Source organism: Siphateles boraxobius, unplaced genomic scaffold (assembly GCF_051911475.1).
Source record: "Siphateles boraxobius isolate OS27281-9 unplaced genomic scaffold, OSU_SipBor_1 25, whole genome shotgun sequence".
Classification (NCBI taxonomy): domain Eukaryota; kingdom Metazoa; phylum Chordata; class Actinopteri; order Cypriniformes; family Leuciscidae; genus Siphateles; species Siphateles boraxobius.
In genome coordinates, this window is record NW_027508866.1 from 10,841,248 (window position 1) to 10,862,288 (window position 21,041).

The window sequence follows — 21,041 nt, forward strand, 5'->3', positions numbered from 1 at the left end:
TTTTTAATTTTCAGATTACTTGCTTTTGTATTTGACGTCTTTTCTTTTACGCATTTTAGAGTGAAACAGGATGTTCAGTGAGAAAAAAAAAAGTAGGGTGGGATTTAATTTTATCCATTGGGAATTGATTAGATTGATTCGAGAAAAGTGGTCTCTGTATGACAGATGGTTGAAAGGGAGCGGTTAAAATAGGTGGAGCAAGTTACACTACCGTTCAAGAGTTTGGGATCAGTACGATTTTTGTTTTGTATTGTTTTTTGTCAATGAATCCTTTAAAAAAGAATCACAGTTTCCTCGAAAATATTGAGCAGCAAAACTGTTCTCAGCATTGATTCAACAAATGTTTCTTGAGCACCAAATCAGCATATTAGAATGATTTCTGAAGGATCATGTGACTGAAAATTCAGCTTTGCCATCGCAGTAATAAAATACATTTTAAAAGATATCATCTTAGAAAACAGTTATTTTAAATTGTAATAATATTTCACAATATTACTGTTTTTACAAATAAATGCAGCCTTGCTGAGCAAAAAATTTTAATGACACCCAAAGTTTTGAACTATCATGTAAAATTTTGATGACAATACAAAACGTTTTTTTAATTTTTTTTAAATATGTACCAGTTAATCATTTTTCAAATTTATCAGGAACATATAATAAGGTAATTTTCCTCTTGATGTGAACATCATTTTGGAAATGTTGAAATTAAACTGCAATTAGGTTTATGTAAATCAGTTTAAAAAAAACAAAAAAGAAAGAAATCTCTAATTGACTTTCTAAGCTCTATTTGAGTTCTTAAGGTTTTCTAAATCTTCTTTAAATGTTTCTTCAGGGTTATCCACAGCCCTTGCTTCCTCTGACGGTGGCAGGAATTCCTTCCATGCACATCTGTCTAGACTTTATCCCAGAACTCCTCGCTCAGCCACAGCTGGAGAAACAGGTAAGCTACTAACAATTTGTCCATCCATACAGTATTATTAGCCAGGACTAAATGGACCATGTACTAAATTCTGGGAGTGAGAGCATCATCTGAATTTAGGTGTGAATGCCATAAATGATCATCCTGTGTGTGAACACAGAATATAATCCCTCACAAACCTGTCATGGTGTAAAACGATAACCATAGCGATGTTTTTGACTAAATGAGATACAGATGTACGTGGTTTACTATATTTAGTATAATACAAGTATACTCAATAGGATGTGAAACTCTTTATAGTATATACTACAACTTAAATTAGAGCTGTACAGCTACAAGTTGAAGCATTAAGAGTGTGTATTACATCATTCAAATTGCTGACACATGGTGAGCCCTTAGGGTTGACCTCTGGGCTTGATGCTAATGGCAGTTTTGTTTTTTCTGCCACAGATCTTCGCCATACAGCTGTTGTCCCATCTGTGCACCCAGTACGCCCTGCCCAAATCCCTCAGTGTGGCACGTCTTGCCATTAGTGTGATGGGTACCCTCCTCACTGGTAAAATAACTCTCTCTCATCTGTTTCTTTATCTCTCTTCCATCCTCTCTTTATCTTGGTCTCCGTTCTTATTCATTTATTAGGGCTGGCATTTTATTAAAGAGTGTCTAAAAATAACATCGATAATTGGAGAGATCAGACTATTACCCTGACTTTTTTTTTGTAACAAAAGCCAGCCTGTGCGAACTTGTCCGATTATCTTTGTACACACTGCCCTCTGCTGGACATTTGTTACTGTCTAAAACAAACCTTCATCTGCAGTGTTTATAAATTATGCATCAGCCATCCATTTATTATGTTTTATTGAATGAGTACCAGAGGAGTCTTGAGCACTCTTAAATCCTGCAGTTCCTTACAGCTTTGTTAGATCGTTCAGTTTAATGTTATCTCGTGCATCTGTTCTCAAAAGCAACCAAAAACTGGTCCAATAGATTCACTTATGTAACTAAATTATGGTATCTGTTACAGTACTGACCCGTGCCAAGCGCTTTGCATTTTTCATGCCAACGTTGCCATGCCTAGTTTCGTTCTGCAAGGCTTTCCCTCCACTCTTCGATGATGTCATGTCACTGCTGGTTCAGGTGGGACAGGTGTCCGCTGCTGATGTCACCACCAAGGCCAGAGACATTGACCCTCTCATTGCCAGTGAGTGTTTTCTTGACTTGATTGTTTTTAAATTTTGTAATGTTCAATGGCTGTTGGGATGTCGTAGGGATATGGCAAGATTTTAGATTCAATTATTTTACTCATTTGACGCTTTAAAGAGATTTTTAAAGAAGTTCTAATAGATCTAATAGAGTGCAACAGCGCAGGCCCACTTTTTTAGAGGCCTTGGTTTTGGAAGTATTTTTCACATAGGGGCATAAAAAAGAGTTACAAGCCAAGAACCAAACCAACCTGGGCAAGGTGAATCTTAACACCACAAATATTTAAAGTGTGATAGATAGATTTGTTTGTTGCAATTCTATGATTGGTGGCGATTTCTTTGCAGAATTATGGATGTTTTCACCAAGAAATCTACTGATATTTAAAAAAGTTAAAATAAGATGATCCGATGGCTTCAACATAAAAAATACCAACAGTTGAAAGCTCATAGTAGCTTTGTCGTTAAAAGTTTGTTATTGTTAAAAATGTGTCCCTTTTTTTCTTCCAAGACCCAACTGTTGCTCTCTATTCAGTTTAAGAGTTTTTAGCAATAATAGATCTCAAAAAAGTATAAAAAATGTTTTGGTTTATTATTATAAATTTTATTTTATAAAAAAAAAATTCTCCCTCCATGAAAATAGCTACTGAAGCTGGCAACCTTGAATAGTTTTATATTTGCAAATGGCTGCACACTTATCATGACATGTTATTGTGTGATTATTAAACAACCACAAAAAGCCAAGATTCACATTAGCATAATTCAAACATTTCTTACTATTACCAGTTATTATACAATTATTATACATGTGACCACATTACAGCTAAAGTGGACCAAAAATCGACTTGCATATCAGGTACCATATGAATGCAAAGAGAACGATGTTCATTTCCCTCAGTACACTTTGACAGAGGTTTGAGTTTGATTCTCAAATGTGATGACTCTTAAAGAGTAACTGTTTCTACAGACTTTGGAAGCACATTGCTTTCAAATGTATAGTTTCTACACAGTCTGTTGAGCATGTGTGTTTTTGTTTCAAAGTGTTTTATGCCTTTTTGTTCTTTTGTCTTTTTTTTAAGCATCGGCAATATGAGGTTATCATTTCTCAGTATATTTTCTCAGTAATTATCAAGATAACCACACTATGATTATGCCAAATCATGTAGCTCTAGATTAAGATCTAATACACTGTGTTCTTGTGTTTAGGGCTTCAGTATCTGAGAGAGAAGCCACAGGAAATACCTCTATCAGAATCCAAACTCTCTCTACCAAAGAGATCTGCAGTGGAGCTGGGCGGAGCCGATCCTGACGTACAGCTGTGCTATCAGATCGAGGCCACCTTCATGGACATCATCAGCTCCAGCACACAGACACTGTGACAAGACACACAGGCAAATATAAATGTTGATGGACTGTTGCATAGATTGGAATGAGTATTTTGTCCCATGTAAAAATGAAGTATCATGTTACTGGACTCTTGGTCGTACAAATCTACTTATGAACCTACAAAGCATTATAATGATAGATGTCTTGCAGCTGTTGGACTAGTGCTGAGAATGTTTCAGTTTAGAGTCAATCCACTCAAAATCCTTCATTTTGGCATTCCAAAACCACAAGTGATGAAAACATCTGGAATGAAGGTAGTGAAAGATAGTCTAATTTGACAGTTTTAAGTAAACTGTACTTATAATATATATATATGAAAGTAAAATCACTGAGTACCATTTTTAAAACGAAGGACAAGAAATACTGAAAGGTAAAAATATAGATTGCAATTCCATATTCTGTTGCCAGCGAAATCCACAGTCTATATTTGACTCAAAATAACATTGAATTTCCAGGAAGCTTCTTTTAAGTCTTACATGGATTGGATGCTCATTCTCTGGCCTGTCCTAAAGGATTGGTTTAATTTAGGTCACAAAGCAGCTGGCTGTAGAAGTAGTGGATGTTTTCTAAATAGTGTGTTAGGGTGTTAGCTAATTGTGTATTTGAGTGTCCGACGAGATGTGTGTGTCCAGGGCACTTAGCAGTTATATTATTGGTCTGTTTTCTAGACCAGCATTTAGCTGTATTTTCTTGGCACACATTCAACTTTTCTTGAAGTGTGTCGTCTGAAATTTTGTTACCTTGGTTGTTTACTTGTTTATCCTTTGAACATTTGTATTAAAAACATCTTTTGGGAAAGACTTTGTTTCCTTTTGGCTTACTAATGGCTTACTTGTAGTTGCATATTGTCTCACTTCACCTTTATTTAGCACATATTGAGAAGAACATATCTGGCTGGCATTTTAAACAGTTTGGGGTGCCAAAGTCACAAAAAGCACCAACAATTTTACTGGATATTAACGGCATTTACATAAACTTCAATATTTCAGATAGGCCACCTAAAATGCGTTTATCCTTTATCTGTGGTGATAAAATGGTATTAAAAAAATAACATTTCCTTTAGATCCACATGGGGGTGCTCTTGTTTCATCTAAAAATACCGGTTCCACAACCTGGAGTACACATGGAAACGCTTATGCATGTTCAGTGATGGCATGATCAATGATTGGAGCATAACAAATAACTTGGCCAATCACATGCTCATTTTGCTCCAGTACAATGGTTTTCTGTGTTATGAAAGCTTTAGAAAATGCCCTGATTTAATTTGCAATCAGAGTTGGCCCATGTACTTTAAATTAGAGTAGAACATCCAGTCCAAGAATGTACTTTTTTCTGAGCCAGATTACACCATGAGGCTTGACCCAACCTTTTTTTTTGCATCACTTATATAGTCATTCTCGCCCATGTAAAATCTTTTGTAATATCCCTTATAGAAGCTGTTGAGTTTTTCCTCGTCTGATGTGCAGTATATGCACCTACGTAAGGATACATAATAATAACTAAGGGATCCATCACTCCTAAGTCCACATCTGCCCATAGGGTGATCGTAGATGTTCTTGCGTGTGATGAGAGTGGAAGAAAAGGCATAAAATATGCATCCGGAGTGTTTTTGTGGTGTAAATGGTTCTCACCGCAGGTCTTTTGCCTCTTCAGAGCTCTATCTCTGAGCTGCTGTGAATGGCCTCAGGCTAGCAAAGGCAGAATCACAGCTCAGTTTTGTTTCTACTTTAAGGCGCTGTCAAGTTTAAACACCTTTTTCACACAAAAAGCTTCTGTGCTCTTTTCTCTCTTTCACCTTTCCTTGCACCTCTGTTCTTGCGTGGCAGAGAGAAATGTAAATGTTTATCGCCTCCCCTAGCAGACCCGGCTTCCTTTTTTCCAGGGCCATTTCTCGTTACTTGCTCATTTGACCTTCAGTTGAGTTATTTTCCTCACTTCTGGATGCCTTGAGTGGGAAGTTTGCAGTTTGAATATCCGTGCACGCATCAGTAAATCGGATTGACTTTGTGCTGCGAGACAAAGGTCTGCTGAAATCTAAAAGCACCGATAATGTAATTCATGCTTTGATTTGGTAATTGACATCTGTTTAGTGTTGTGCTCCTTGCTGCACATCATCCATTTGTGAAATCCGCCGTGGTGGGTGCCAGCTTTCCATATGGTAATGGCTGGCGGGCATGTGTGCGAGATTAAATCCGATAAAGATCTTTACAGTAAACATCAAGATTGTAGGTTGTGACCGGTCAGGCTATCTCTCCTAGCATCTTGTTACAGACACAAAAAGATGGAGGCCATTTTTCAAAGGAGTTCAAACGGGAATGTTAAGTAACTTTGTGAAGCCTGCCAGTTGGAAAGGCGAGCGAAACCGAGTGAATTTGTTTCTTGCCCAGATAGTTATATCAAGTCTCTGATCTCAGGCGAGCCTTTGGTGAAATTCAAAACATCTCGCTTCAGTGCCGCGGTGAGTTTGTGTGTTTTATTTCCCACTGAATCAAAGCAAGATGTGCTGCAAATCGTGTTGTCAGCGTAGGCCGACTGAACTGGCAAAAGCTATTTACAGACGCTTGCAATCAAATCACCATATTTCAGCTCCGGCCCCACGGGCTCACTCTAAATGCAATATGCCTCTACGTTCATGGCACCCTGGAGCCTTACATCATGTCTTTTAGTATTGTTTATGAGATTAGAGACTGCACCATGTAAAATACTCTTTTCTATGTAGGCTGAAAGGTAGCAGATGCCAGCGTGTGGTCTGCGGCGTGCTCAATCTAATTACCCCCGCTATTACAGGCCGAGCTGTTCGGCCTTGGTATGTAACCCCTCTGCTCCACGGCCGGCGTTGCGGAGAGAATCGGACGCGGAGGAACCGCGAAGGGCTCTTCGATGCTATACCATCTGGAGAGACGGGAGAGTGTATTACATCCCACACCTGTTGAACGTGTGATTAGCTTTTTGGTCTGAAGCATAAATCATTTGCAGCCGGTTGCTTTGGGCTCACATTGACTTCATCGGTCTCTCTGGTTGACTACATTAGTAAAGGCAATAAAGCTATTGGGGAGATCGCCTGAGATTAAGACTGTGTTACAGGTGTCTATCGGACAGAGGAGATGCTCTTATGAGCTTAAAAACAGCATTGCAAAAACTGGCTTTATAGTAAACTGGGGCAAGGAATGTTATTTAAATATTTAGTGTAGTAGTGTGATGTACCCAACATGCACTGTGCCGTGATCTATTTGTTTGTTTGTCCGTCCATCCATCCATCCGTCCAGTCATTTCTTGTTACGACAGAAAACAACACAACTCGGTGGTTCCCAGCTTGTTTTGTGTTGACCCGGCGTAATACCATAAATGTTTATCACTCACGCACACACACAAGAAAAAAATATAGTTAGAAATGTTATATTATAATTTTAAGGACTTTTTTTTAGGTTTATGCAATTATTTCTGTTAAGTTATATTAATTAATAGACACTTAAAATTAAACAATTTAATGTTAAAATGAAAATAATATTAATCTGTCACTTATAATTCACTGTACAAAACATATAATGGTCCGTACAAGTAAAGTTTACTTGTACACCCTATATTGTACTGTAAGTATTCATGTATGTAGTCTTTCCGTTTATGATGCTGATGAGTTTAGATTGGATGCACAGCTTTTGACTTTTGAACAGCAAATTATATTAAAATCCTTTTTATTTTACTTCTCTGATTATATGGTTTGTTGTACTTAATTTATCTGCATTTAGCATCATTTTCTTCCTGCAGTCCATGACCCACCAGTTGAGAATTGACCTAGTCTGCATTGATTTTACCTTAACATTCTGACAACCGTGTATTATTGTACATAACTAATATTATTCAAAATTTTAGTGTTCATTTGTTTACCTTAAGAGGGTGAACGTTCATGGCCTTTATACTGAATAAAAAAAAAAATGCAAAAACATTTTTATCTGTTCTCATTGCCAGAATGAGGGACCGTCTTTGATGACTCCAAAGCTCACTTAAATAGATTGTAATCTTTAATTACCAGTGCTGACATGGCGTATTACTTTTCAGTGTTTCCCCTCAGAGAGTAAATTGCTCTTAACCAGCCAACCAGCCGTTTAACACCCTCATTATATACACATTTGACCTCGTTCTGACGGCTGTGAGCTGCGTAACACGTCCTCTTAAAGTGCTGAAGAGCCTTTGAGCACCTCTCTCTCTCTCTCTCTCTCTCTCTCTCTCTCTCTCTCTCTCTCTCTCTCTCTCTCTCTCTCTCTCTCTCTCTCTCTCTCTCTCTCTCTCTCTCTCTCTCTCTCTCTCTCTCTCTCTCTCTCTCTCTCTCTCTCTCTCCCTCTCTCCACAACAGATGGCTGCAGTGCTGAGAGAGTATACATATTAATAGCACAATTACAATGCTCTACATCAAGATTGTGTCATTATCATTGTGATTGAAAAAGCAATTATGGTTCTTGATTATCATCAGCCACTGTAAATCTCTGTTATTTTGTTGTTGCCTCTGGGCACGATCCCCATCCGCTGTCAAGAAACCGATCTCTGTGGTGCAGGGTTTGGGAGATGAGCACTCCTCTTTGACTGCCAATTAATTAGCTAGCCTTGCATTTGCATAATCGGCTCCTTGGGTGGTTTTGGGAGATTGCTCAGCCTCATTCTAAAGCTGTGGCGACAGTTTGAAGGTGTAGATACTGTTACGGGATCAGGCGGGTTGGCGTGGGAAGTATGTGCTTTGAAATCTGCTGCCTTAGCTCTTCATAGCGAAGTTCTGCAGGCAGGGTGTTTTTTTTGAGGCACTCACATAAGCTGTAAATCCCATGCGACTAATAAAAGAATGAAACAGAACTATATGTCTGAAATATTGTGTACAATATTATAAAACATTTCTATTCGTATATATTTTAAAATGTTAGTTATTCCTGTGATGCAAGGCTGAATTTTCAGCATCATTACTGCAGTCTTGGTGATCCTTCAGAAATTATTGTAATATGCTGATTTGTTGTTCAAAAAACATTTCTTATTATTGTCAATGTTAAGACTGTTGTGCTGCTTCATATTTTTGTGGAAATCGTAATACATTTTGTAGGATTCTTTGATGAATAGAAAGCTCAAAAGAAGAGCATTTATTTGAAATTGAAATATTTTTCAACAGTAAAGATGTCTTTAGTGTCACTACTGTCACGCATCCTTGCTTAATAAAAGCATTAGTGTCTGTCTGTCTATCCGTCTATCCTCATTTTATCAGAATTGGCGGCTTCTTTTAAATGATGCTCACATGACTATGCTAGCCTGTCAAATCTTGACCACTTATTTGATAACTTTGTGTTAAAATGCCGTAGTGATCCACATATGTTAGATAAATAAATCAATAAGGTTGATTTGCTAGCACAATCATTCCCAGAGCTGTATTCCCATCACATTAACCAATAAAGCTGAATTTAGACCAAATGATTGCTGTAGATCCGCTGAGCGGAAGATGTACCCTTTTGTTATGGGAAAGTATGATTCTTTTTGGGTGGCGGGGGTTGCTCAAGGGGAGTGTGCGTATCTTCACTTTGTAAAGTCACAGATCCAATCTGTAACGCTATTGTAACCTCAGGTGTGAAATCTCGTACACCCCACAGCTCAGTGGCTTTAGCAGCTCAGCTGTGAAATTATATCTGTTCTACCTCTTGAGAGCTCCAGAGAGGTGGGAGTAGTGTTTAGTGGTCTACAAAAAATAATAAAGATTGTCTCTGAAAGAGAGAACAAAAGACAGAGAAAAATAAGTGGTAGGCCAGATTAAAAGTAGAAGCTGTTTGAAATCTATGTATCTCTCATTAAAGGTCCATGCCTCAGCTGGAGCATCACGAGTGATTCTCAGCCTCCTGGCACTGTTGGGACAGTCCACTCACTCCAGAAACTGAGGTGGAGGAACCTGACACTCAAACGTATTGTAACCGTCCAACTGAGAACTCTCAGAAGGGCACAATCACATACATTTACGAGGGAGGACTCTATTGACTATAATGGCTTTAACCAGACTCAGATACACTCAAACCATAAGTCCAAATACAGAGGTAGTTGCTGAAGTTTTTATATCAAATATTCCACATTCAAAAACCATCAAAACAGAGTCAACATATGAAGAGAGTTGCATGTATGTTTTCTTTGTTGTCACGGTGAATGAAGATACAAGAAACTGGGCTTATCTGGTGAAGATAGAGGTTTGTTAAACAAGAAAAGAGCAAACAGTCCAGTAGATCATTCCAAATTTTAGCTTCAATCAATTCAGGCTTCAGTTTAGGGTTATTGGAATAATGGTGTATTTGCAGCACTCAAACATCCCTGTTATCAGCTGACAAAATTTATCCAATGATGATATTGGCATAACTCAGTAAAACCCCCTCAAGAAACAGTACAGCATAGGATGGAAGATGTATCAACCCAGTAGAACAAGAAAGATAAACATTGTGGATGAGGGAAGTACGAGAAGTCCTTTTGGATTAGATTAAAACAACAGTTTCTCAACCCGGACTCTACACATAAGGTTAGCACAAGAGAAGACCATCCTCTCCAACCAAACATGCCCCAACTCTACTTCTCCCTGCCTTTTATCCAGAGGAGTAGTAGTCTGGAGAGCCCCCTGGAGCATGATAGTGGTACTACAGCTTGAAATCATTGTAACTGCTCTAAGGGCGTTACATATCTCACTGTTCAATGGAAAATTTGCCCACAATGGCACATTTTAAGATTCTGAATGTGATTTAGGTATCAAGGTTGGAGGGATCAGTGAGACTTGGTAGTTTACGGGGCCTAATCTCTAAAAAAATGTTAGCAGGGTCCTTCCATTTTTGGGGAAAAAAAATAGCCTTTGATAAAGGATGTGTTAGCACCCAAACTATTTCTCCGGCCTGATATTGTATATGCTGGTGTTTGGCTTGTGCTCGTGCAACATGTTCCCATCTATCCACCCATCCACCCATCCATCCATCCACCCATCAATCCATCCAATCCATCCATCCGTCCGTCCGTCCGTCCGTGGTTTTAACATACATTTAATACTATTATATATAATATTATAAATATTGTAATAATGAAAATGTCCACTGAGGGTGTTACTGTGAAAGGTTCACAGCAATACAGCATCAAGATCCGATGCATGCAATGATGGCTAATTGTTGACTGGATCCATGACAGGATTTTGGAATGCCAGACACAGCTTTATAAAATGAACCATGAAAGCTAATCAGATTTTTACTGCAAGGATGATTTCATTTTGTGCTGAACCAGTGTGGTGATTAACTCCAAATTACATTTAAAAGGCTGCTTCACACTGGGGATAATGAAATATGAAATCGGTAGTTTTTCAGTTGACAGAGAGCATGTAGGTGGACGGGAAGATGGAGGGAGATGAAGGAGAAATGCTGGGGATATTGGGAGCACTTCTTTGGAAAGCCTTTGTTATGATAAGAACGTCTTCCAGTTGTCGTCACTTTTATTACCACCTGCTTATTGTAGCTTTGGGAGTGATGAGACAATTCGCTGTTTCTCTCCAAGCACGTAAACACACGTAATGGGCTCTTTATGACACTTCTGATCCTTTATGAAGAGCATGAACAGACTGTCTGGTCAAAAAATAGTAGGTTTAGGGCCTCAGAGCTAAAACAAAGGGAAGAATAATATCGGTTGCTACTTTTTTTTCCCTTCAGGTTAGCCTGTAACCGTGTCATTTCAATAACCACTTTAAGTGGTGTCAGATGCAAACTGACACATAAAACATGAACCAGGCCTATTTGCTCCTCAGCTCATTTGAGTTGCTAATGAGATACCTTGAAATCATTCCCATGCTGAGGTGAAGAAGAGAAGAGCAAGGCCCTTTTTAACAGCATTTAAATAAGACCAATGGTGTGTGTGAGAGCAAAAGCATCATTAGCTCAATATCCTTATTAAAATTTAATATGTATAAAAGTTTTTGTTGCCAATTGGATTTTTCTACATTTTTAAACTACTAAACTGATATTTTAGTATTATTTGCATACTATTACAGTATTTCTTATTTGAATTAGCTTTTATTTATATATTTAAAGTTCATTTTAGTTTGTTTTAGTAAATTAGTCATGTGCTTTTGTAATTTTTTATTGTTTTATTTTATTTTTTACGTTTTTGATTTTGCTTTAATTTATTTTTATTTCAGTTTTAGTAATTTTATTACAAATCTTTTTACAAGGCAAAAAAAATCAGATTTTTTTAATTACATTATTTTAATTTTATTTCAGCTTTATTTTAATTAACAAAAACGATAACACGTTATGATAAAAGATATGTTTTTTTTTTGTTTTTTTAACGATTGCAACACTTTTTCAATTTTCAGCTAAAACCACTGCAGACAAAATATTACTCCGTATTACTGCGCTGTAGTTCTTTGTCTTCTAATGTTAGCAGGATATTCCCCTATTAAGTGAAGGTGTGGGGGTCGTTTCTTTTTAAGAAAAATAGTGTGCACTTTAAACCCTGCAAATGAAATTCCCGGGTTTTAGTGTGATAAAAAGTCTGTTAATCGGCTTCTGTAAAATGCTCTACATTTGTCTTCATGAACTAAGCCGGCGTGTAATTGCTCTTTTGACACATGAAAGTGGGTGTGTGTTTGTGTATTAACGTGTGTGTGTGTGTGTGTGTGTGTCGTGTGTGTGTGTGTGTGTGTGTGTGTGTGTGTGTGTGTGTGTGTGTGTGTGTGAGTGTGTGTGTGTGTGAGAGAGCTCTTGAGCAGCCCCAGAGGTAATTTTCACCCATCTTTGCATGATTTTCTCTCCTGGTGAAATGTAGAGTAACACAGAACAAGTGTAATATCACCTTTTGGATGTATCAGGGCAGCTTTTATTTAACACTCAATAATAACACAATTTACAGATTTTATGTGATCCTTTTATCAGCAGTGCCTGAAAGTGCCTTAGATTTCTCTCCCATAAGTGTTCTCACATAATGATAATGACATAGCTGATCAATTCTTTTACACGTTGAAATTAGCAAGTAAACAAAGGAGCATAACAACTTGTAATATCATTCAAGTGAATAGTTTGTGCAGTTTTGCAGCATCTTTCAAGACATTGGCTTTCAATAACTGGTTGCCTTCATATTTTGAGTTATATGAAATGCCTCTTCCCTCTTGCTGTAAGAGGAAATGAGCTCAGTGGTGTGTTTTTAGTACTCCAAATGCTGCTGTAGATCAGGCTAGTGGCTCTCCGAGGGGCCGTCAGTATGTCCTGTGCAAAAGAAACAGCCCATCTCTGGTCCCGTGACTCCAACCCTGATAGCTCATGTTTCTCACAGCTCATTCCCAGAGCCATGAATGAAAAGTCAGTATGCGTGTCTGTTTCTCTCTCAAAGCACAGGCACATTCCACCCAATATGGCATGTTTAACGTCACCATGAAATCAAAATTCATGTGCTCTCGTGATCTTTAAATCAAAATAGCTTCCCCTCCCCCTTGCAGCGACATCTCTTCTCTGATGACGTGTTTAATGGCTTGAGGTCGAGACAACCTGTCACATGAGATCACAGCAATAGCAAACCATCCCAATCCATTCCAGATTAACAAAATCAAGTCCTTGTTCGAGACGCCGTTTCAATCAGATATATGTCACAATAGGGAAGAAAAGACTATTTCAACTTATGTTTCAAGCCTTCTGTAGCCAGGAGGAGTCAATCTTGAATCTGGATCCACATGCAGTATATTGTCTGTGTTGGGTTTGTGGTCACCTTGTCTCAGCCCAGGCTACAAAGGCAATATATGAGAGGAGATTGCTGGTGACCTCGTTTCCTCCCACTTCCTCTCTCTGCCACAATAAGCTGTTTGTATTCCTCTCATGTATGAAAGTCCAGGCTGGTAAGATTACTTTCATCCAAATTATTTTTGTGACCTAAGGATATCCTATCAGTCCTTACCTGTTTAAGCCACTCTTTTCCTCCTTCCTTCATCGCAGGCTCCAGTGAGCTGGCTGTGTGTGTGTGTGTGTGTGTGTGTGTGTGTGTGTGTGTGTGTGTGTGTGTGTGTGTGTGTGCGCGCGCGCAGTTTGACTTTTCCCCCCCTAAGCCGTCTGTTTCCTTTGGCAAACACTGCCGTGTGCTTTCAATGTTTATTAACTGCCTCTCGGGTCCCCTAACTTTTTCTTGGAGCCCTGTTCGTGAAGTTTAACAAGATCTCTCTGTTTTAAAATCAGCTTGATTTAGTTTCCAGACGCTGCGGGGTGAGACCTCAGGGGCTCTGCGACCCTCCTCGGGCTCTGCTGGTTAAAGTTAAAGTGTCCTCAGTCAAATGGCCACCTTAAAGTGTGAAATATTTATATACTCTATCTTAGGAGGGTGAAAGAAAGAGATTGAAAGATATGAATAACTTGTATTTGCATTTGTTTTGGTTAAAATTGTCAATGTAGAACTTTATTGTGGTTGACCATTTAAAGAGAAGTTCTAGAGATTCTTAAGCATTGTCTGTTTCTAGTAACAGTAAATATTTTAAAGGGATAGTTCGTCCCAAAATGTACACTATCGTTCAAAGGTTTAGGGTGAGTGCGATAGGCCTATTTCACAAAAATGACCGCCAAGACCGGAAGAAGGGTAAACTTTTTTCCGGTGAAAGCGCTAGGAGCAGGAGTTGCAGTCGGAGGTCAACATAATGCCGAGACTATTGCGTACCTTTTCAAACCAAAGAAGAAACAACCCTATTTATCACTTCACGGCTTTCCGTGTTTTGCGGGGTTTCATGGAACAACTGGGGAGAAGTTAAATCACGCCAGACACAGACGGCAAAAAGATGTGTGTGGAGGAAGCAGTTGTTGGAATGGAGTGATGCCCTGACACAAAACATGTTTATATAGCACTTGATTGTTATCCGATTTGCACGTCATGAACACTTTTATTTATTATTATTAACTGTTGGCAGATTAAAATTGTTTGTGGAAGTTGTTTTCTGTAACTTTCTTTACCTTTTTTCTTTTTACCTGGGTGCGCTTTGCCATGCCTGCTGTTTAGCCTACTTGTGCAAGCAAAGGCAGCTGGAACATTTATTAAACGTGTAGAATACTTTCCAAACCATTACATATAGTATTATAAATTCAGACGTTTGTGATATAAAAAAATAAAACATATTAGAATAACTTTTAAAATTGAGTGAACACGGAGCAGTTTTTCCCGTGAGTGGGACTGGATCAGGAGCGGAGTGATAACAGAGCGCTTAGAGTGCAGAGAGGAACGTGCTTTTGCTCCAGTCCAGGCTTTGATCACATCCCCCTAAGCAGGGTGAACAGACACCTCGACCCATTCAAACTAAAAGTAAGACATTAATTACACTATTTGAGAAATGTGAGCATATTTACGGCCTTAAAATTATGAAAAGTGAATTTAATACAGAAGAACAGTGGGGAATCCTGATATTGACGGAATTCCGTCGTAGACTCTCTCGTAGCGACGGATAACTTTAATCCCTGTATATATTATGAAGTGTGTTACTGAATATAAAATGTTTACATACATTATATATTAGTAAGTATAATGTCTCTCACATTTTTAAATATATGAAGATTCCTTATGTATTATTCAATATATTGTAATACATTAACACCATATGTTATTCTGTATATTTTCAAATATGCTGTGAAACCATTCATAGGGAAATATATTTTATTTTCATAAGAGGACCCAAGACAGTAAAATGTGATTTTGTAACATCATGATTTTTTAAAACATGTAATTTAACTCGCTTCATTTTTTAGTCTAACCATTTTTTTATTATTTGCCTTAATTTCATTACAAGACCTACTAGCAACGTTAGGTCGAAATCACTGTAAAGATGTACAATTCTTAGTTTCATTCATGGTGGTAACATGAAAAATGAGCCATAATAGTGGAAGATTGCTGCAATCTCCTGGACAAACTAACACTTATGAGACTTTAACAAAAGCCACTAATTTCACTCAATCAGACATCATTTCAATGTATTTATTTATTTAGTTTTATTTAATTATTTAAGTGTGAGCTTAGTCATCAAGTGTCATGCCATTTAAATGAATGGAAGTTTTTTATGTAGGCAAACGTCAAGAATTTGTTACCTTTGTCCATTTTCGATCTTGTCACAGATCCCTGAAAACTATCAACAAAACGGAAAACATCTGCTATTCTTACTTTTGTCAGATATATGAATGACTGAGAGAGAGAACCATAGACAGTAAAAGAAAACAAGCTGTTCACAGTCCATTTTGAGAATGAATGGCGATCGTAGCGGGCGGCGACGCGACCGGAAGTATCGCTACCCTACTTCCGGTCTCGGTCGCCATTTTGTACTCACCAAGTATGTGTTTATTTGATAAAAATACAATAAATACTGTGAGACATTATTCCACTTTATATAAAAATGTAATTTATTCTTGTATGTAATTTATTCTGAATAATGCATGGCAAGCCAGTAGTTGTCATATTGTAAAGAAACACTACGCACCTATAGAGTATAGGCTTAACATGTAATACGCATGTGCATGACGTCACACGTTTTTGTAGTTTACAAGCAGACGAAAACGGTATAGTTTTTTCAAAAATGTGCACTTTAAAACCCCCCAGACCCCCAAAATGTCGTGTCGTGTAAATGAATGACCAGAGTTCATAACATTTGTTTTTGCTTTTATTAGAAAACGGTACTTTGAAAACGGTGCTTTGTAAACGGCGCCTAAACTCTATTGCTTCTAGCAGCTTTCACAAAGCTTTTGTTCGGATTAAAGTAACCACTAAAAGATTTCAGGTTACAGCAGAGTTGAGAATAAGCCTGACAAACATGCTAAGCCATGACAGCTCAGATTTACACAGTCCTGCATTTAATTCAGAGTGAAAAGAGAGAGAAAGACATTTTGTCAGTGCAATGTTGCTTTATAAACTGTCCCAATTAACAAGATGGATGGTTCCTGCCTTCGATTTTGTCCCACGAGAACGTAAATATACAAGTTCTGTAATGCTACAAACAAACACAGATATTTTTCATTCTTGCCGTCTCGCTGCGTTCCTGCTGTTTTTATCATACCTGACAATGGTGTGCTATTTTAGGGAGATGGCTTGTGGGACAGATCGACAATGGATTGCAGGAGTGGGTGTGGTGGGATGATGAGCTGGAGAAAGAAGTGTGAGTGTGTGTGCACTTAATATTGAGGAAAGCCTCTTGTGGGATAGAGCCGAGACGTGCAATGATGTTTTCTCTTTTCCCATGGGATCTTTCCACATCCTTCCTTTCCTAGCCACTAACCAGACAGGATGCTCCTCTCACAGCCAATCTGCCTGACAAATAGGAAGCAGAGTTTAAAAAAGTCTCAGCTTTCTTCCCATCTTATTCTAGCAGGTTTGCCATTGATATGCAGCATAGCTCTGTCTCATTAACCCCTGATTTTCTCTTTTGCAAATTCACAAATTAGCAAATTCCAACATATCTTGCCATCAAAATCTACTGTAAAATTCATAAAGTCCAGTTTTCATCAAGCTGATATTAACAAAAACAAAATATAATGTTATTTGCCTTTACCAGACTGATATATGGTAAAGCACTGTATCTATTTAGGGTCCAAAATTCTCTTTACGCCACACTAGTGAGTAATTTAACTCCCTGGTGCTGTTTGGTCATTAGTTGAAAAACTAATGTTTTGATTTTTTTTTTTTTTTTTTACTTGATCAGAATGGTATGATAGTACTTTTGTGGCACTTATCACACAAAAGTATGGAAATTTTTTGAAAAGGTTAAATGTTCTTAAAAATAAAAATGAATGGGAACACAAATTTAAAAAATACAGACTTAAATAGATATAGCCAGATGAATCTGATTATTTTCTTTTTACATTTTTATTGAATTTTAAATTTGTGTGTAAAAAGATTGTGTTTTGACTATAATATTGCAAAAACTGACACTTAAAATCAACATTTAAATATAAACTTTGACAAAAAAATAATTTGATAATGTCTAAATATATATCCAAATGCAAAACCTAATTCAATTAAGTAATTACAGGCCTATGTTTATTTATAATTAATATGATGTGTATATTTTATTTATGTATATATATACCTGCCTGGTTATATATATATATATATATATATATATATATATATATATATATATATACATATACATTTGTATAATATTTAGGAGGATCTGTTGACAGAAATGCAATATCATTTTCGTAACTATGTTTTCAGTGATATATAAAGACCTTACTTAATGAACCGTTATGTTTTTATTACCAAGGAATGAGCCATTTCTATCTACATATACCGCGGGTCCCCTTACATTGAAATACGCCGACATGTTTGTACAGCAGCCCTAAGCAGACAAATGCATTTCGTCACTATGTTGTTCTTCGTGCATGGAAGCAAGCTTAAGTCAGTGAATAAAACACTGACACAATGATGAACAAGTAACAATAATATTCGTAATAACATATCCTTTTACTGAATTAAGTAAACCTGATTTCTTAATTTATCTTTGTAAAGAAACCTCATTGCTTAACTGGCTACTCTCTGCTGTCTATTATTTATTATTTTACTATTTTTCCTGTCAGCCACCATAACTTCTGTTGGTTGCAATTCGCAACCTCACCACTAGATGCCGCTAAAAATTACACACAGCACCTTTAATATACTTAAATTCTGTATTTATTTTCTAATATTTTTATTATTGTATATAGAATTACGTAGTTTAAGAGGTGATTGTTGAGTAAGAGGTGTTGTTTAGTACTGTGAAATCTCCTAAAAATACAAAATATATATATTTAAAAATTTAAGCTAAAATATAGTAAATTCATTTCATTAAACATTTTTTTTACACTTATTGTCTTAGCTCTGTTTTGACTGACGAAGTTCAAGTGTGAGCCCCAAATAAACAGCACCAGATGGATAAGAAAATTGTATTGTCATAAATATTTTATACCAGCCAAGAAACTATATTTTAAATACTTTTTTAACAAAAAAAAAAAAAAAAAAAGCCTCCACACTGATCACATACTCCAGTCTGGAGTGATGCTGGTTAAATTTTATACTTCAACCAATCAAATTTGAAGAATAGAACTAAATGTTGAATAAATGTACATGTACACTTTTTACTCTCATTTGGCGTGTTAATTTTGGACCCTGCTTCAAATGCTTCATATAATTATGCTAAGAAACTCATTATTATGAACATACCCTGAGGACAGTAATGAGTTTGCCTTTTGTCATTCTATATTTATAAATTAATTTTGCTAGGGTCAAATTCAGCCCTGAGGACATCTGTTTCCACAGCTGTAAATCAGGATGATAATTGTAGTAGCTTAAATGCCCCCCCCCCCCCCCATCATGCAAATAATGTCTACATGTGTGTTTTTCGCTGATTTAAAGCGTCTTATGCTAATTGCACAACTCAGATTTGTCATATTTTTATATCGAAATCAATATGGATTTGATGTTTTTAGGCTAATCACTGGAACACACACAGTGCTGTTTCACCTGATACCACACTCATCCTTTGTTTTGACTGCTCATCTTATTTGCTAAACAAGAAAGGAGAAAAGGGGAGAATTATCTTTAGTGATGACAAGAATTGATTTCCAATTTCCTCCAGAATGGCTGCATTATCGCGGGTGACTCAGGCCATTTGGTCTACATTACTGCGCTAGCCTGAGGCTATAGATCAAGCCGACAGCTGTCGTAACCTGGACGAGAGCTCACACTGACGAGGGACTAGGAAAGATATGCAGTCTGAATAGCTCTATCAAACACTGCAGAAATAGACCCTGAAGAGAGAAAGAAAGAGTGGTTGATGTCACTTGTCACGTGCACAGAGCGCCACGACTGAATGAGGGTTCTTGGTGCGTGCAAGTCATGTCGAAAAGATCGTATTTTGATCGAGCTGAATGCACGTGGACTGTAGGCCTACCACAAAGTCGTAAATACCAGTGGGAAGCTTGGGATTTTCTTTGAGCAACGGGGGGGACTTAGTGAGAAATATGGTGGAATACAATTGTCAGGCTTTTTTATGTACAACAAAATAAGCTAATTGCCTGCACAAAATATGATAGCATTGTAGGCTAATATAACAATATAATGTGTAACAATATAGTTTACAGTGGCTTCCTAAATAAATTAAAAAGCAAAACACATCTGATGCACATTATTTGTTCTTCATTTTTTTTAGAAGTAGCTAGAGTTAAAAAAAATATCTTGCTGTATTATATTTGTATAGTTAATTAACCCGTTTAATCCCACCGGTCACAATTGTGACCGCATCTTTTTTCTTATTTCTGGAAGCTCTGAAAACGTTGTTATTGACTTTGGGCAAGAAATTCAACTTTTAAATGACAAAATAGATTGTCTTGATTAAAATCTATTAATGTCATGTGACTAGTGTGAAAGGTCACATGACCAGATCAGTTACTTCCTGCTTGCACATCTAGAAGAAGATGTCTTCCTCAGACTACTACAAAAAGTAGTATGTAAAACATCTTAATTAACAGATAGAACTATCATATTTTGTAAATATATTCTTTAAAGGGTCTACTGCTGATATATTTTGAAAATTATACTCCTGCATATATATTTTGCTCGTAAGACTTGTAAATTTGTTTACGGTCACAATTGTGACCGGTAGTATAACACAGTACTTCAGTTGAAAAAAAGGTATTGGCTGGTATTGGCAGGTATTGGCAATCCTACACTGAACATATGCAACACCTGTGAGGGGGATGGATGATCTTGACAAAGGAGAAGTGCTCACTAACACAGATTTAGACAGGTTTGTGAACAATATTTGAGAGAAATAGGCCTTTTGTGTACATAGAAAAGGTCTTAGATCTTTGAGTTCAGCTCATGAAAAATGGGGGCAAAAACAAATGTGCTGCGTTTATAATTTTGTTCAGTGTAGTTATCAGTATTCCAGAAACTTTCAATGTGATGGACCTTCTAGACGTACGTGACACCACCCCCCTCCCCCTCCCCCTCCCCCCAATTGAAAGTGACTGAGATAGTGATGGCTCAGATAGGGAGTGCCATGGGTGAAACGGCCCATTTGCCAAGTAGACTATTGAATGGCGATGCAGAGGTGAACTATCTGGAGGATTAGGCAGATGTTCATGAGAACCAATTGGTGTGCCCCACACATGACCACAAACAACCCTTTCTAGAATTTACGGCCCATCTTCAGTGCACTGGATGAGTGCACACACATCTCCCTGAAACTGGCCTAGGACAGGGCCCAAGTGAAGTCATGGTCTAGCCTATAGGGGTCTAGCCGAACAAGCAGAAGTTCCTCCAGGGTGTAACTTTGTACATGACAACCTTTTCACCTCACTAAGCCTCCTTCATGAAATGACAAAACGAGGTATTGGATGTCTTGGAATGAATTGTGTCAATAGGTCTAATTGAAGAATTTGTATGAATTCTGACTATGGTGTTTCCCACCGGTCACTATTGTGACCGAGTATAAAACCTAATATTTCACTAACTTAACCAACATAAAATCAAAAAAGGCATAATGTTTGAGTATTAGGGAGGTCTAAGGAGTA

General features: G+C 37.4%; 1 protein-coding gene across 2 annotated transcripts in view; it reads left to right on the forward strand.

Annotated features, from left to right (window-relative positions):
- Positions 1–21,041, forward strand: part of ints2 (integrator complex subunit 2) — a 290,424-nt gene that overhangs the window by 20,964 nt on the left and 248,419 nt on the right. The window contains exons 22-25 of one of the 2 annotated variants that reach the window (XR_013207087.1): positions 833–940; positions 1,370–1,475; positions 1,944–2,120; positions 3,325–4,227. Coding sequence is in view for 1 of the 2 variants with exons in the window: in XM_077242581.1 (XP_077098696.1) it covers positions 833–940; positions 1,370–1,475; positions 1,944–2,120; positions 3,325–3,497 (564 nt within the window). In the remaining variant the exon portion in view is untranslated. Of the gene's footprint in view, positions 1–832; positions 941–1,369; positions 1,476–1,943; positions 2,121–3,324; positions 4,303–21,041 lie in introns of those variants that run through there. The other variant, XM_077242581.1, reaches the window with a different exon arrangement.